This window comes from Melozone crissalis, unplaced genomic scaffold (assembly GCF_028551555.1).
Source record: "Melozone crissalis strain CALT ecotype California unplaced genomic scaffold, PUWL_Pcris_2 ptg000029l_1, whole genome shotgun sequence".
NCBI classification, from domain to species: domain Eukaryota; kingdom Metazoa; phylum Chordata; class Aves; order Passeriformes; family Passerellidae; genus Melozone; species Melozone crissalis.
The window spans coordinates 11,017,283-11,034,921 of record NW_026535807.1 but is presented as its reverse complement, the minus strand read 5'-3'; the positions used below and the strand labels follow the sequence as shown (position 1 = coordinate 11,034,921).

The following is a 17,639-nucleotide window of genomic DNA, read 5'->3' as shown; positions in this document are numbered from 1 at the left end:
GAATCAGCTCCTCCTGTCTCACTAACAAGGGCATCTGCCAACTTCTCAAGATCAGATTTAAGGCACTTTAAGGTACTCCTATTTCTTTTCGTTTACACCCTTGTTCTTTGATTTGAAGGAAGTTTTGCACCCTGTCCATCTCCCTGGTATGATCCCAGCCCCTAAACTGGTCCCAGCATATTCTTCCCAAGCCTCCATCCAGACCAGCTGGCCTGTCACTCATCTGTGCAATGCAGAGCTTGCCCATTTGAAGAGTCTTCTCAGCATTTCCCTTGATTCCTCTTCCCTCCAATCCTCAGGGGACTCAAAGGGCATCTCCCACTTTTAGCATCTCTTCCAGCATTCGGGTAGCAGCTCCCCTTCAGCCAGTGGTTTGCAACCCCCTTGGCTCACCTGGCTGTGCTCTGCCTTCAGCAGACCCAGCACACCTGGTTCCCATGCTCTGGGCACATGGCAGTGCACCCACAGCCCTTCCCACCCTCCAGTGTCACTGCCACCCACTTCCCTCCTCACCACTTTTGTGGGGAGACACAGCAACCATGGAGCAGAGAGGCAGAGACACAGCAGCCTGTGCTCCTGCTGCAGGAATGGGACAGAGTCCTCTGCTAAAGGAGACAGGTATCATGGAGCTGGCTGCAATGCCAGATTTGCCTGGCTCCGTTATCAGCTCATCTAATCTCAGGGAGGGACCAGAGCTCTGCCAAGGCCAAGGATGCCCAAGGAGGGAGGAGGCAGTAACTGCACACACCATCAGCTCCTTCCCTGACAGGGTCTGCTGTCCCCCACCAAGATCAGCAGTAGGCTGGAGCACAAGAGGAGCTCGTGGCCACACACAGACATGGCACGTGCCCCTTTCCCACCACAAACAAGAGCAGCCAGGCCACAATGGAGCCAGCCTGATCACAGGGGGGCCAGCTCAGGAGAACCAACCACTGGAGTGATGAAACTGTCCCAGCACCTCTGGCAGACAGTCTAGCAGGGATGGACCAGAGGAGTGCAGCAGGCAGGCACAGCTGTACATCATGTACCCTCCCAGAGCTTCTCAGCCACACCATCCCCCTGGGAGTCTGGCCACTGATATGAAATTACACACCTCTGTCTCACCTCTTTACCACCACATCCTTAGCTTCACCCCTTAATGGCTTCCATCAGTGGTGATATTATGCATATTGCAGCATCCAGCTGCCCCCCACAATCACCCAGCTTTTCCCTTCCAAGCTCTCTTACAAACCCCTCAGGCAGTATTTTTAAATAAACCATCTTTCACAGCCTTTCCAAGTCTTGCCCTTTGTATCTCCAAGCAGACCCAGGTCTGGGTCACACAGCTCCATTTTCTTTGCCTGGGGAGATGATTTTCCCTGGGAGAGGTGAACATGAGCTTCAAACCTCTGAGGAAGCCACCATTCAGGCAATGTCCTGCTTTCTCCAAAATCAATATCAGAACTTCCCTGACACCAGATGGACCAAGACATGGCACTGTGCCAAAGCACAATTCCCCAGCCAGAATTTAATTCATTAGATTTCTGCTTCTCTGTCATTCAGAAGAGTTGGTCGCAGTTACTGCCCTACAAGGTTTCCTGTATTCGCTACTAACTGTTTAAAGCAACTGTGACTACTCAGGAAGAGGGTGATCCTCATTTTTTTAGTACACATAACCTGACCATAAGGTGTTTATTGGATTAAACTGGGAGATCATGTTAACCAGTGATTGAATTACTGATAACTAGAAGGTACTGTAATAAAGACAAGACCATTCTTGGGTTCCAATGACAACACATAGCATCATTCACACTAAAACATCTGCCAACTTTGGGAATCACACGGTGCACTCCACTGAAAATGCAGCCAGGTCTGAAACTGTATCTGCTCTCTTTTTTTGGAGTACAGAACAATAAGGCTTACTGCAAAAAAGTCATACTCCAGCTGATTGAAACCACAGGGGGATTTCAAAGAGGCAAAATACAATTACTGGTGCTGGAATTAAGCCAGTTGGGGCTAATATACTAATCTTCCAGAAGTACTAGGAGAGGTTATTATCTGAGACTCTGAGACAAGTCCACACACACAAAAGAGATCACAGTCAAAAGAGAGACCCAAAGTAGCAAAATGCTTAGGCCACATTATGGTTGCATTTGCTTGAGGTACAGACTGGGCACCAAGGACTACTGTTCCCAAATAGCCTCATCCCTTATCCCAGCTCAGCACAGAGACTGCAATGAAGGCAGAATAAGTCATCCTCACCCAAACACAGTCAGAGATAGCCGCACCAGAGTAACACCCTGCCCTGAAACCCTCTGTCACAGGTCAGCCTTTGGCAGCAATGTCTTCACAGAGCTGGCTGGTCCCAAGATAGATCACCCCTGTCCCTGTACACTAAACCAGGGCATAAACAAGAGGCATCCCAGGAGCTGAGCTAGGGCAGGAGGCTGCTCAGCACTAAGCTGCTTATGGAGACAGTCTTTACCAGGTGCTTCATTTCATTAATGATTGGCTTGAAGATGGTATTAAGAACTGCAGATCTGCTGTCAGTCTGGATGAAGAGGCAGTAGATTTCAGTAAGGCTGAGAGATACCAGGATCTCTCTTGCCAGAGGCAAGTAATTCATCATGGAAAGAAGTGAATCTCACTATCAGATAAGATGGAACATATTTTATTCCATTATCTGGTCAGAAAACTTACTTTTTCTTGAATATAGTCTTTCTAAAAGTCTGTCCCACTATCCCTCATCCTAACTCCCCTGGGAATCCCTTCTGCTAATTGCTATGAATAATTAAAAGATTACAATTTCCTCCCCCATCCCACAAAGCACCACATGCTGTCCTAGGAAATCACCAATCTAAAAAAATAGATTGGATAGCTCCCAGTACAGTCATCCCTTGGTCTTCAACCACCTTGGAGCTAGAAGAGCAGTTCCTGGCTGTAATGCAGTGAGATTCATGCCAGCCCACTGTAACACTGGGAAATGGGATGGTGCACTCCAATCCTTGAGCACTCAGCTGTTGGGCAGGGCAGGAGAGGGACTAAGTGCCCTCAAGCACGAGGCATTCACAGGTCTTGTGTCCATTTTCAGGAGCCCACACTCCCAGCAATTCATGATTAGGCTGCCTCACACTGGAGCCTTCACTGGAAGAGAGGAACATGTGGGGCACTGCATCCTGACTGAGCCAAAGGAGAACACTGAGAGCTGCAAACAGGGAGAACTCCAGGGTGGATACAGCACCACGAACTCCTTCACCAAAAACAAGGGATTCAAAGAGGCCTACAACCCTAGTGACTCCCATCTTCTAAAGCTGGATGAGATGTTTTACCTGCTCCCAAGGACATCTGTGTAACAGTAGGAAACACAGGGGACTGGAAGCCTCCCCACAAAACAAGATGGAGAAATGGGAAGAAAGGAAAGGAGGAGAGGAAGGGCCAGATGCAAGACCCTGCAGGTCCACTGAGCTGATCTGTGGCTCAGGCCAATTTGCTAAAGGTGAAGCAAAGCAGCCAAACCCAAACTACAACCAGAAGCTTCTGGGTTCCCTGGAAGCCTGAAGGAATGTAGAAGTAACAGGTTCACAGCTCCACTGACTTGTTTTTAGCAGCAGTACAAATCACACACTGCTTCTTTCCATAAGGATATAGCATCCACATTCCCACCAGACCCCTAATCCATCTCCTCCATGTGTGGCTCCACTGGGGAGCAGCTGTGCATGGGGTGACACACACATGCAAATGCACACTTCTGTGCACCCTCAGACAGAATGAGACAAATGTCAGGGCCCTTCCAAAGGTTAGTGCTCACTGATGTCAATACAGAATCACTCTTCTGTAACATAAATCAGCAAAAGCACATTATTCAGGAGAACCAGAGCCCTAGTCTGAGCTGTGCTCTTCCACTGGGAGTTTGTTCTCACTTTTAATGGACTAACAGGTGGCCCTAGAAATGTTTTCTATAAATATTTTTAAAGGATGTTTTTTGTGCACTTAACAAAAAAAAAAAAAAGGGCAGCAGCTGCAGATTGTTATTGCTTTTTAGCTCTTGCAGCCTTGAAGTCACACAAAGGCAGGGCAGTCTCCCCACCCAGAGTTCAGACAGATATAAAAAAAAGGAGAGATGGAGATAACTCATACAGCTTTTGAATAGCAGGAGATGTGGTCTATCTGCAAGATCCTGTACCTGGACCAGGTTCAGGCCCAATATCTTTGTGTAAAGACAAAAAGAAGCCAGCACAGGTCTCCTTTCATAGTAGGTAATTTTCTGTCTTTAGGAGTACAACAACCTTGTTCTGTGCCTTGATTGATGCAGTGTTTCTTGTGTGTGCCTGGGACAGAGCTATCAACTATGCTGGGTTACACTTCACTGAATGAAATCTCACATAAGGAAAACTTACACTATAAACTTTTTTTCCTTAAACAGCAGCTGTTTAAAACTGTTTAATGGGTTTATACGTTGAAAACAACCTAACAGATGTCATCACACAGATCCACAACGTATCACATGGCATCTGTCACACATGCAGCATGTAAGTGCCATCGGTTGGGTGCATCTCTCATACAGAGGCTTTGCATGACAGGAGAAGACTGCCCAATTTAGGGATGCTATTACAATATCCTTTATTGTAAAATGACACACGGCAGGTTTCTAATTAAATTTTAAGTAGAAATGTACTCCCAGCTCTTGAATAATTCAAACTGTTCTATTAACCAAGGTTCTGAAATGCCATTGAGACATGAGCTCTGGACACAGCAACTGTCAGGGGAAGAAACAGCGCTTGGAAGCAGAGCAGTGGTTAGCTGGGCAGCGGATAGGGCAGGGTATGCATAAAGGACAGCTGAAAGAGCACATCTGCTCCTGGAGGAAAGAACTGCAGGCGAGAACGGAAGGAGAGAGCGGCGTGTTCCGCATGCAAATGGGGCGAGGCACGTGCAGGAGGCAAGGCTGGGTTCAGCACCAGCCATCTCTCCCTCAATGCACAAGCACACGCTGTTCTCCAAGTCACGTCCCGATCTGTGAGGACACGCAGGTGCCTGCTGGCACACCAAGAAAAGCAGCGCTGAGCGCTGCCAGCGCGCGGGAGCAGCTGAGCCACAGCGCGTCCCTGGGATGCACGGCGGGAACGGCGCCGTCCCAAAAACGGTGCCTTCCCAATGGCACATCCCAACGGCACATCCCAAAAACGGTGCCTTCCCAATGGCACATCCCAAAAACGGTGCCTTCCCAACGGCACATCCCAAAAACGGTGCCTTCCCAATGGCACATCCCAACAGCACATCCCAAAAACGGTGCCTTCCCAATGGCACATCCCAACGGCACATCCCAAAAACAGGGCCATCCCAACAGCACATCCCAAAAACGGTGCCTTCCCAATGGCACATCCCAACAGTGCCATCCCAACAGCACATCCTAATAGCAGGTAATTAAACCAGTGCCTTCCCAACACCACCATCCCAATGGCACATCCCAAAAACAGTGCCATCCCAACGGCACATCCCAACGGCACATCCCAACAGTGCCATCCCAAAAACGGTGCCTTCCCAACAGTGCCATCCCAAAAATGGTGCCTTCCCAACAGCACATCCCAACAGTGCCATCCCAACAGCACATCCCATTAATGGTGCCTTCCCAATGGCACATCCCAACAGCACATCCCAACAGCTCCATCCCAACGGCACATCCCAAAACCAGTGCTTTCCCAATGGCACATCCCAAAAACGGTGCCTTCCCAACAGCACCATCCCAAACGGCACCATCCCAAAAACAGTGCCCTTCCAACAATGGCACTATTCCAATGGCCCCATCCCAACAACAGCCCCATCCCAACAGCGCCATCCTAACAACGGCCCCATCCCAACAGCCACATCCCAACAATGGCCCCGTCCCAACGACTCCATCCCAACAATGTCCCCATCCACCCCAGCACCACTGCATGGCACAGCTGCCCCACATCCAGGCCTGCAAGTGCCCCAGGGCAGGCAGAGCACAGGCAGACAGGTTTAGCAGCACTGTCAGTGAGCAAAGGGCTTTGGAGACCTAAGCTGGCCTGGCCCTTGCCCCACATCGTGTGCGCTGTACCCCTTGGGCAACCCAAGCCACAGCTCTCAGCCCTGTGTGAGCACAGGTGTTTTTTAAGGTCACAGAAATAGGAGAGGACATAAAGCAAGACTTGTGCTTTCCAACTGCAGACCTCAGTCAGATGTGCTGAGAGCGATACTGCATAAGGGAGGAGGGATAAGGCTGAAGCCTGGCCCTTGGGTAACACTTAATACATGCCCCACATGACACTTAAGAGCAGGAGCATGTGAAATAATCTCCTAAGCTACTGGAAACTCTGCAATGCACCTCCTCCTTCCTGCCATCCCTCTCTCTGAGAGCATCTCAAAGCCAATGAGGGGTATGGGGAGAGACTACTGAGGGGACTCGGTGGTCTCAGAAAAACACTCCAGAGAGGAAAGCAAACTCAAATGCCAATGAAACCCATTTTGGTCATGACCTCTCAGGAAGTAGCAGGACAGGATAGGCAAAAGGACAGACACCCAAGGGACAAAACCTGCTATTTTCTCTTGGGCCAAATCCCCACTGAAGTCACAGAGTGAGGAATCCAGAATTTGACCCAGGGAACTCAGTTCTGACTCAAGTGCTAAGATTGCCTTGATCTCTGTCGGGCTCTTGAGACCTTAAAGTTGTGCTTAATAGACAGCAACAGAAAAAACCAAGAGAGAAGAGAGCATAAAGGGGAGAAAGTGAAAGGAGGGCATAAGGCAATGGGAAACTAGATGGAGACAGTGCTTTTCCCAGCTCATAGCAGCTCAGGAATAAAAAGCTCAGCTGCAACTTGGTTTCTAAAGCCTATGCTTGCTCAGGGTTCATTGGGGACACATCAGGCACTGAGGTGAGAAAACAGAGCTGACATTTAATCTCAGGCCCTCTTAGCAAGAGTTGTGTCAAAGCAGGAAGATAGATCCATGCATTCCTCCATTTCCCCAGACTCCTTGCAGAGTGGGAGGAAGAATGGGGTAAAAAGAACTTACCTGTTGCTGGTCCCAAGTCCAGGCTGGAGTCGTTGAGCTCTCCCCCATCTTCCCAGAAGTACTGTGGGGGCTGCAAGATCTTGGACTCCTCATTCTCCTCACTGGCAAAGCCTGACCCTGGAGCAGCATGCAGGGAGCCAGGGGCAAGGTCTGGCTCTGCAGCCTCTGGTCTGGTTTGCTCGTGGGAATTCATGGCCTCCAGGTGGGACATCACGGCAAATTCCAGCAGGGAGGTTGACGTGAGGCCATCGGCAGTTGGGTCCTCCGAGGAGGCGAGGCAGAGGCACAAGGTCCCTGTATGATGACAGAAAACACACATCAGACAGGAATGACACCCACTGGGCTTGCCTTCCCCTTGGAGCCTATTCCTGCCAAGCCAACCTGCCCTGGAGATGGGCTGTGCTCTCAGCTGAGGAGGAAAATTAGGGTATTTTGGGAAATATCCACAAGCATGCAGAGTGGCATTCACATCCAGGTGGAGTCAGTGCCAAGCAATCATCCAGCGTGGGGCACCTCTTTCTGGGGTGATGATTCACCCTCTCTGAGGTGTTTTTGCCTCTGTTAAAGGATGAGGTGCCTTGTTAATCATGGAGAGGAGGTGGAATGTCATATAGTTCAGCCATGAAACTCTGGCCTTGTGAAAACAATGGCAGTTTCTATCAGGCTGTCCTGATCTACAGCTATATCATATGCAGGGAGGCTGATTCAAACCAATATTATTTACAACCAGTATTAATCATGTTTTAAATCTGTAGGGTGAAAATCTATTTTTTGGTTTGAACTTCAGTGCACTCACATTGTAGGTTTCCATAAGGAAGGGCTGACAGTTACAGGTAAAAATTATATTGTGACAACAGCAAAAATCCACCTAACACTAAGCAGGAGAGCAAGCTGCATTTTGCACTTTTCTATCAACATTACACACTTATTATTTCCATTTTAACTATTAGAAGGATTGACTGACACTTCTTGATTCCTAGATGAGACTTTAATTGTGATTTGTGTCAAGGTACATTCACATGCATATTGAACTCCAATCAAAATGCAAGAAAACAGCACCTGGGATTTGGCTTTATTCAGCTACTAAATACTATTATAAATATGGAGGCATAAGGAAAAAATAAAATTACCAAAAGCTGTTTTATATTTACAACAGTTTTGTTAAGCAAGTGAAGTAACTAATTTGGGTGAACTGAACCATTTCTATCATTCAGCACATCAAAACTAAAAGAACTCATCCTCCCACAGCTGATTTTTATTCATAGATTAGAAGGAAAAAGGACAAGTTTTCTTGCTTTCTCAGCTCAGACTCAGTTCCTCAATTGTTAATGAAGTAGTCACTGAACTGAACTAATTGAATAAGCTGAAATGAAGACTAATTTGGTATTTTTCTTTGATAACTGATTTTCTAGACAACAGAAATGCAGCAGCTCTAATCCATCTGGACTTCAGTCAAACATCTGATACAGTGCCTCATGAGGAATTACAAGAGACACAAGAAAAAACACCTATTATCAGGAAAACTGTAAAGCATTGGCTGTACAAAAAAATTACAGAGGCTTGTGCTGGAGGGAGGCTACCAGTGAAATTCCTCATGGTTTGTCTTTGGATCTGCTGTTCTACCACATTTTCCTGAGTGACCTTGCAACAAAAAATAGGAAGGTAATAATGAAATTAGCCAAGGACACAAAGCAAGGAGACATCCTTGCTGCACAGAAAAACCACAGGTACAGCTAGGTGATCTTGAGAATGGGAATAACAGAAATATTATGAAAAGAAATAGCGTAAAGTGATAAGCCCTCTTGAGAACTAGCACAAAACATTTCTGATACAAGCTGGGAAAACATCCATCAGAAATGTCTTAAGAGGAGAAACTCCTGTATTAGGAACAGCTCTGAGATATCACTGGAATGCAGATGTGAAAATCCTTGCAGAGTAGTGAAGTATTAGAAGCAGAGATTTTACAAAGCACTGCTGAGACATCACCTGGGAGCTGCACACAGATCTGGATGCACAAGGCCTGAAATGATTTAAGCAGAGCTGAACTGCCTTCAGGCAAGGGCACAGACAAGGCAACCTCCTGATGTTGCTACCCAGCACTGTGCCCTACAGCTCCACATCCCAGGAGCACAAATCCAAACCAGGACAAGTGCTATAATGAGCTGTGGGGCAATGGCACATGGGTTGGTCCTGGTGTGATCATTTTAGACATTGGCAAGTTGGCACAGAAAATCTGGGAGTCACTGCTCACCTGACAACAGATTACCAAACCTGTCCTGGGAATATAGGAAGCCAGAAATGCAATTTGAAGCCTTCTGCCTGCTCTTACCCTCTCCACCTTCCCCCACTATTCTCTGAACTCATCAAAATCAAATTGGCTACCCTTTTGCATACACACTTGGGCCAGGCTTCAGCACTTCTCAATCTTGTTTATTTTGCCCTATTGATCCAAGGCAAGATCAGCTGAGGCCTGAGCAGCAGCAAAAAGGGAACGGCAAAAGAGGCAGAGTATCAAAGGGGAAGGAAGCCACTGCGGCATCACAGAGCCAACCAAAACACCTCAGGGCATCTCTAGGGATGTGCCAGCTCCTGAGCCATGCAGGAATAGTGAATTCCATAGCTGGAATGAAGAGCCTGCACACCCCCTGAGTGTGAGCACAGACCCAGGACAGCTCTGTGCTGGTTCTGGGGTGCTCAGCAGGCTCCAGTGTGAGCTGACAGACAGCACCTGCATCCCTGATGGAGCACCAGAGAGAGCACTTGTCTTGAGGAGCCTGCAGCTTAAGCAAACATGACAAAGAGCAGCAAGGAAGAGGAAAGAAACATTATTCTCAAAGCTATCCAGCAAAGGAGAGCAGGATAGGAAGAGACCATGGCAGGTCCAAGGCCACATGGAATATTTGGTTTATATGTGACTGCATCTGATTGCCTGGATCCTGAGCAAGCTCTTTATCCACCCCAATGCCTCAGTTTCCCCTGACTCCCAGTTACAGAGACATGGCTGATGTGGCCCCTCAGCTTTCCAGCCACACTACAAAGCACATCCTGGGTCTCCCCAGCAGCAAGGCAGTCTCAAAATGCACCTCTGTGCCAGCATCTACACTGCCTCAAACCTCTTCTCCACCAGCTACACTCTGTAAGGGCTGCCTACAGAGCTCAGCCAGAGCCCACCCCACCCCTTCTACAACACACATCTCATGGCAGGTGAACCTGGTAATCCAGAGAGCTATTTCCATCCATGTGGGAAGCTCAGATGCTGGGAATTTGTTTACCTTCCTTTAACTCTGAAGTGTTTACCCAGTTAAAACCCCCTAAGCTGCATTATCTGGTTTACTGGGCTGCTTTCCTCAGCCCAAGATAAGACTACACCACCTCATCCCTAGGAATGAGTCATGCACAGCCTGAGCAAGACAGGTGTCTTGTCCCTGGGCTGGATGTGAGTAACACTTTGGGGTCTGATCTACAGGCACGGGATGCAGAGACTGGTCTGGGGGAACCCTCTGTGCCAGCACCAGCCTGAATGCCCCACCACACCAGGGTACAAATCAGTACCTCTCCAGACACCATCCTGACACCACTTCATTCATGCCTTCTGCACAGGCAGCAAAAACCCAAAGGCTTGGGGTGCCAAAAAGCAGCACGAAGATTTGCCATCTTCCCCCTCTCTTTCAAGCCTCTCATAAAAGAGCTCCACGCAGCTGTCAACTCCAAGGCAAAGAAAGAATCAAAGCATGAGCTGAGCTGGGAGGCAGGGGAGCACAGCTGAGAAAGGAAATCTAATGCCCAAGACCTCAGTTGCAGGCCATTTTCCTCCCAGGATGGGTAACAGGGATTAGACAACTTCTACCAGCCATCAGCCTCCCGATTTTGTATTCTAAAATGCAGATGAAGTGATAGGAATAAAGAAACAAATGAATAAAGACCTGCAACTGTAGATGGGAGGGAGAAGGGAACGGAGCCAGGGCTCACCAGCTGCTTCAATGGGGCGCTTGTCTCTCATTTCTATTTTTGCGGCACCTCTGCGTAACCTGGAGGAGACGAGGCTCTGCATGCTAAAAAGGGCAGGCAGCCTTCGGGGAAACAGCAGGGCTTAGAGCACGGGAGGGAAAACCCTCCCAGAGCAGACAGAGGAGGGGCCAGAAAGCAGAGAAAGTGGGAGAGGTAGATTGAGAGGGGAGAGGGAACAAAGGCGGGATGGGACGGGAGCTCCTGCGCGGGCTGCGCGCTGTCCTGCCGCCAGCACCCACAGAGGTGATGCTGGAGCCAGTGCAAAAGGTGTTTCACCTCTGTGAGGAGCAGAGTGGGGCAATTCCAACAGCAGGGAATAATGCTGCAGTGCTACCTTTCTGAGGCCACTGAAGAAAAGCCAGCCAGGAGGATACAGATAAAAAGCGTTTGCTAGTGCTGACCCCATGACCGCTCAGAAAACAGCTCTGAGTCAAAGTGGTGAAGCTCACTCTGTTCAGCTCAGCAGAGGATTCACAACAGCCCCAGACAAGGAGATGAGGGAGTTTCGCTCAACAACAGGAAAAAAAAAAATCTGAAGAAAGGCTATCTGCCATCTTTCTCACAAAGTGCTGTGAACAAAAACAGTTTCCCAATTCTAAATAATTCTAAAAGAACCCCAAAGTGTTTTCTACATTGGCTGACCAAAAGCACTTCATCACTTTGCCACAAAGCAAGTCACCTCTCCATGGGACAGGGCAGCTATTTAAAAGCTCCCAATTGGCCTATTGAACAGGACTAGAAATTAAAGAGGAAATAAGTCATTTTTGTGTCCAGCTGAAATGAGAACAGGGATTTGGGGAGATGAAATGGAATCTAGCTGTTGAAGCTGTGACTGTGTTAAATAGCCTTTAAAATTTTTTTGCTTTTTAATTAGTAACAAGCAAACCTCAATTTCTCTCCAAGGAAACACACAATCATCCCTTAAGATGTCACCACCTCAGCTTGATCTCTAGAGGGGCTGGAGTGCTCATCAGTTTACCCAACAGAAGGTTGGTTTACCTCTCCTTCCTGAGTGTTGTGGCTACACCACAGTGCCAAGCAGGCAGGATCAGCCTGCTGAAGAGAAGAACATTTGCCTGAGGCACACTCTGACTTACCTGTCACCACCAACTGGCAGAGCCAAGCACACTGGCACAGGGAGGGAGGTCAGAGCATGGTGGCACTGCCAAGGAAGCAGCCACAAGAATGTCCATCTGGCTCTGCTACCATTGACCTTCCTTCCAAGCCCACCCCACAGCCAGGAGCTACCCAACAATGTTATTTCCTAGGAGAGCTGGGTCAGGAATGGGTCATTTACTGATAATCAGTTAGGACAGAAGCACAATGACCAGATGAGGGAAGCATCTGCCAGGGATATTCCCTCCCCCAGGCCACTGTGCCTGGAAAGGCCCAGAGCAAGGCCCAAGGGCAGAGAGGAGAGAGGCCCCAGGGCAGAACGGTCAGGGCACAAACCACTTCCAGAACATAACAGAATGCAGGGTAATTTAAATAACAAAAAGGGATCCCAACCATGGCCAGTGGAGGAAGAAGCAGAAATGTTGTTTGCCTGAGGGATGTCCAAGCTGATTCCCACACAGTCACCTGGAGCCTCTGCACTCGAAACCCTCAACAGCTTGCACAGGGAAGCATAGGGGATGACTGTGTATGAAACCAAGTTCTTCTGGTGCTCATTCAGAGTTGCAGACCATAGCTGTTCTGAGACACACCACCCAGGAGAACTCTCCCACTGCAGCTCCCACACTGCACTAGACTACTTACACACCCAGCCATGACCCTAATCTCAGAGATCATTTCCAATTAGGGCTTCAAAAAACAAGATCAGACTGCCATCCTCCTCTGGTACTGCCAGCAACCAGGTCCCTCAGTGAGTGTCCCTCTAAAACCATCCACCTTCCTGTGTCTCCAGCATGTTTTGGAAAGTAATAGGAAAAGCACTTGGTCTGCAGGGAGCACATACTTAGCCACCTACACCAAGAAGAGCAACAAGGCACAAGGGAAGAAGCCTTTGCAATGGGACAGCTCTTTAGAGGGATGTTGTGCCAGCATCTTTAAGCTTTTACAGCTCCTTACAGCAAGCATTAATGAGAGCTCCAGCTCCACCCAGCTGCAGGGAGTGCGTGTCTGCACGTACTGGGTGGGCACCACCTCACAAAGAACGGCCAACATCTGCTCCCTGGGCACTTCAGCAGAGAACATCCATGGCATGCAGGGCCAGGTACACCCATGGGAAACAGCACGGCACTGCCAGGGATGCACCTGCTTTTGCAGATAATTGCAGATGCGCCCTTGGTCAGCACTGGGGCTGGTGCCCAGGGCTGCTGGGCACCCTCATCCCAACGCCAAGATGTGACAGGTCTCCTGTCCTTAGGATCTATAACACCCAGACTGCTCTAAACACCTCCACCCATTCCTAAATGAGAGACTCCATGCAAGCAGGAGACACTTCACCATGCCGGCCTGTCCTTCCGCCTCTGCTCAACCATTCATGCCTGGAGCCACAATCTCACTTGGTTGCAGTCTCCCAGACTGTTTGCCTTCACTCCCTCCCTGGATTGTCTCGTAGCCTTCACACCTCCCTCCTCTGCTGCCACCACGTCTGCTCTCCTCCTCAATTCCTGCTATTGACAATGGCAGTTCCCAGCTCGGGGCCGGGGGGGATGCAGCCCCTGGGAAAACAGCATTGGGTAGGCATTTCTACACAGTACAAGTGAATTTTCTATCCTCACTTATCTTTCATAGCCATATCTTTCATAGGCATATGAAGAGGCATATCATGCCCCTTCAAACATCCCACAGGCCCCCAGGGGTTAACAGACCATGGGATGAAAGCCACTGATCTAAGAGAAAAACCACAGCCCACAGACTTCTTTGCCCTCTCTAAGGCCCAAAGCATTTCATCTGTCCCCTTGAGGTCTTAAGTGCCTCAAGTCCCCTTGAGGGCTTAATGTGGTTATTTCTGCCCCTGAAGCCTGTGCTTCCTCTTCTCACTCTGCCCCAGCCTGGACTATGCACCCCACAATGCTCACTCTCATTTCCAGCACACTCAATAAAGGCACTTGCCTGCTTCTTCCCTTGAGACATGGTCACCTATCAAAATGTAACTGAAACCTTTTACACCCTTTTTTAATCCCCTGGCATAACATTGAGCACAAAACACTCCACTCCAGCCCCTGCAGCAGAGCAATGACAACCACCCTGCCACACACTGCATCTCCAAGAGGCTCCACCCTCCAAACAGCCTCAGGTATCCTAGGCAAAAAAAAAGCTCATGCAAAAGTTTGATGGTCCCAGGGCACATATAAGGGTTCTGAGTACCTTCACAACACCAGGCAGGACAAGAGGAGCCATGGCTGCAGCTGGCATATAGAGGGAGGGCTGCAAAGCTGCTTTCCCAGCACGAACAAATTGACCCCAACCAAGAATGTACATCCAAAGCCTGGTAACCACAACAGGGCTTCACCAGGCACAGGGACAGTCAGGCACTGCTCTGAGCCCCAGCAGGGTGCACCTTCCTTGCCAGCATCCCTGGCCCTCTGAATACACCAACACACGTGTTTTCTTGGCCTCGGTGCAGGCTGTGCTCGTGTGGCTGACAAAGAGCCTCTCTCCATTCTTTTGGGATTACGTGGTTCAGTAGTGCCCTGGTTTCCACAAACAGCCAGCAGGACTGAGGGGCCAGTTCCCCAAGCACCAGCTGGGAGATTGGTGCACCTTCCTGCAGCCCCAGCCCTGCAGCGGGGCTGTCAGTGCTGCTGCTCCCCCAGGTACCCACACAGCTTTTTCCCAGGCAGAGTGAGTGGGAAAACTTCTGTGCACTCTGATCTGCAGCTCGTCACCGGCAGCTTCCCCTTGAGGGCTTAATGTGGTTATTTCTACCCCTGATGCCTGTAATTAAATGAACATTTCCTTATGGCAGCGAGGCGGCCAAGGAAAAACTGACTACAGGGAATTTTCATTCATCCTGATCTATACTCCCTCATCTCTGCCTTGTTCACACAATGCTAACAAGACATCTTCTAAGCAGGCAGAAAGAAAAAAAAAAGCCTTAAACAGCCCACATGCAGACAGCCACCTGGGGAGACAAAAAGAGGAAGGAGACCAACTCCCTCCTTCTCCCCCTGCATCATTTTTACACTTGCAAAACCAAAGGGGCTCAGATACCCTAGAGCCTAGAGAGATGTTTGCAAACTGTGCCAACAGACTTGTGCTGCCCAGCAGTCTGATGGGACCCTGATGAGGGACATGTCCCATTTCAGCACATCCTGCAGGTCTGTGGAGGCTCCCAGCCCAGGGAAACGTGGGGAACTGCACACAGTCAACCCAGCTCCCTCTCAGATATTAACTGTTCCTGTCCTGTGGGACTGGAGAAGTGAGGCCAGGGTGCACTGAATTATTGCAGATTGGAACTGATGCTGAACCACCAAGCAAAGCTACTACCAAGAACAGAGCCTGAGCTACAAATTTCCAGCAGTCTGCATCTCCACTCCTGACTTCCCATCTGGGTAGGAGCCCACGGGTCTGCGGAGACCTGGCCAGCCAAGTCCAGCCCCACAGTACTGCCACAGCCCACCAGGATTGCAAATTTCACTGGATTAGGAACTGAGCTGTCCCTGGGAGCTGCTCCTCACCTCCCACCCCTGTGCCTCTCCCTGCTAGGACAGCAGGGAGGATCACAGAGAAAGCCAAGCACCCAAATCCTCTGTATCACCACCAGCTGGACAACACCACTAGAAAGTTTCCAGCAGCCTCAGCAGAATAAGAAGCATTTCCTCCCCTCAGCACAGCAGTACCAGTGGTGGTCCTTTTGGCTGCCACATTTTAAAACCACCATGAGGTCCCTCTCCTTTCTGTGCAGAGCAAACATAGATTTCCAGCTATGGGGATGGGGTCAACCCCAGACTGGCAGGGTGGGATTGTGGCAGCTCTCCCCCTCACATCTTGCACTCTTCTCTGGAGGAGGCAGAGGCTTGGCTGAATCTGGGGACAGGGTTTCCTGCTGAGACATGGCTGAAGAACCTTTGCCAGCTGTGCCCAAGGTATTCCCTCAGTGTGGACAACCTGCCTGGAGGAAACCACAGAACTGGCTCCCTCCTCAGCTCCAGAAAGACTTATTGCTTCCCTGCCACAGAGTATTGGCACAAAACCCCAACAGGTTTTCAGATCCATTTTGCTCTTTAAGCTCACTATTGTTTGCAAACCTACAAGGCTTTATCTCTTCTCTTTCAGGAGCCTCAGATGACAGAGACTAACAGCCCATAGACAGAAGGGCTCTACAGATGACACATTCCCCCATGAACGTTTTCAGGAGATTTGGGTAATAAAGGAGATGTGCCAGGGGACTGGATGTCACTATCACAGCTTGGTCGTGCTGGAAGACAGTGACTGGTTGGTAAGTCAGCCCTTCCTTCCCTGTCAGAATGACTCAAGACAAAGACTCCCCCACATTTCAAATGTCCCCGTTCAGAACTCCTGTTCCACACTAACCAGATTTCTGTACAAAGGGATGCATAAGGGAGGAAGAGGACAATCTCAGCCTCATAGGTCTTTGGGGGATCCCTTTGTTGGGAAATTTCCCCAGACTATTTAAAAATAGAAGCAGAGCATTCATAACTATTCCGAGTATAATTATTCCTGCACTTAACTGCCTTTTCCTGGCACCCTACCTCTCCTCCAGATTTCAAGAGGAGGCTCTTGGGGAATCGTGCAGCAATTCGCGGTGGCCCGTTCTTTGTATCAGTTTCACGGTAGTTCGCAAAATCACCACGACGCCAGACGAAGCCAGCGACACCCGAGCGGGCGGTGCGGGGCAGCGCTGCCGCAGCCGAGACCGCCCGGGCCGGGCCGAACCGGGACCGCCCGGTGCCCGCGGCTCCGTGCCGGGCGCCCCCTCTCCGGGGCGGGAGAGCCGGGAGAGCAGCCCACGTGCAGCCAGCCCGCCGTGCCGGGAGCGCAGCGGGTCCCGGGGCAGGCAGCGCTGCCCCAGAGGGCTCTGATGCCCGGGTAGAGGGCAGTGCCAGGCACACAGGGAGAGCTCCGGGGTGGGAGATGGGAGCCGCCGCAAGTCCCGGTACCCGGGTCAGTGGTGCCTGCGGGGAACGGCGGGGTGATGGAGACCAGCCCGCCGCAGAGCTCCCGGCGCCCCGGGGCACTGGAGCCGCGGCCAGCGCTGTTCCCCGGGATGGGGGTGAGCAGAGCCGCCTCCCGCCGGGGGTCCCGGTGCCCGCGGAGGGGATGAACACCCACCCGCCGCCCAGCCCTAGGGATGGCAGCGGCTCCCGCCGCGCCAGCCTCACTCACTCACCGGCGGCCAGAAGCAGCAGCAACGCCGGGGCCCGGTGCAAGGGCTGCATGGCGGCGGCCGCTGCCCTGCCGCACCGCCTCTTCACGGGGAGCGGGGCCGCCCCGCCGCCCGCCGGGCTCTGCCCCTCGCCGCCGCGCCCGCCCGCCGCCCGGCCCCGCTCCGCATCCCGCCGCCCGGCGCCGCCTCCTCCCGTCCTCCCGCCGCCGCCGCCGCTCCGGGGGCGGGGAGCCGCCAGGGGGGTCCGCACTGCCCGCCGAGCGCCGGCCCGGGGGCGGAGCGCTGCCCTCCGTCCGCTCCTAATTCCTGCCTGCGGAGC

At 50.7% G+C, this 17,639-nt stretch overlaps 1 protein-coding gene across 1 annotated transcript in view; it reads right to left on the bottom strand.

Annotated features, from left to right (window-relative positions):
• Positions 1-17,425, bottom strand: part of PODXL2 (podocalyxin like 2) — a 31,753-nt gene extending 14,328 nt beyond the window's left edge. The window contains exons 1-2 of the mRNA XM_054280925.1: positions 17,324-17,425; positions 7,015-7,308 (exon numbers count right to left, since the gene is read on the bottom strand). Coding sequence (XP_054136900.1) covers positions 7,015-7,308; positions 17,324-17,372 — 343 coding nt within the window. The 5' untranslated portion in view covers positions 17,373-17,425. The remainder of the gene's footprint in view (positions 1-7,014; positions 7,309-17,323) is intronic.
• Between the last annotated feature and the right edge of the window lie 214 nt (positions 17,426-17,639).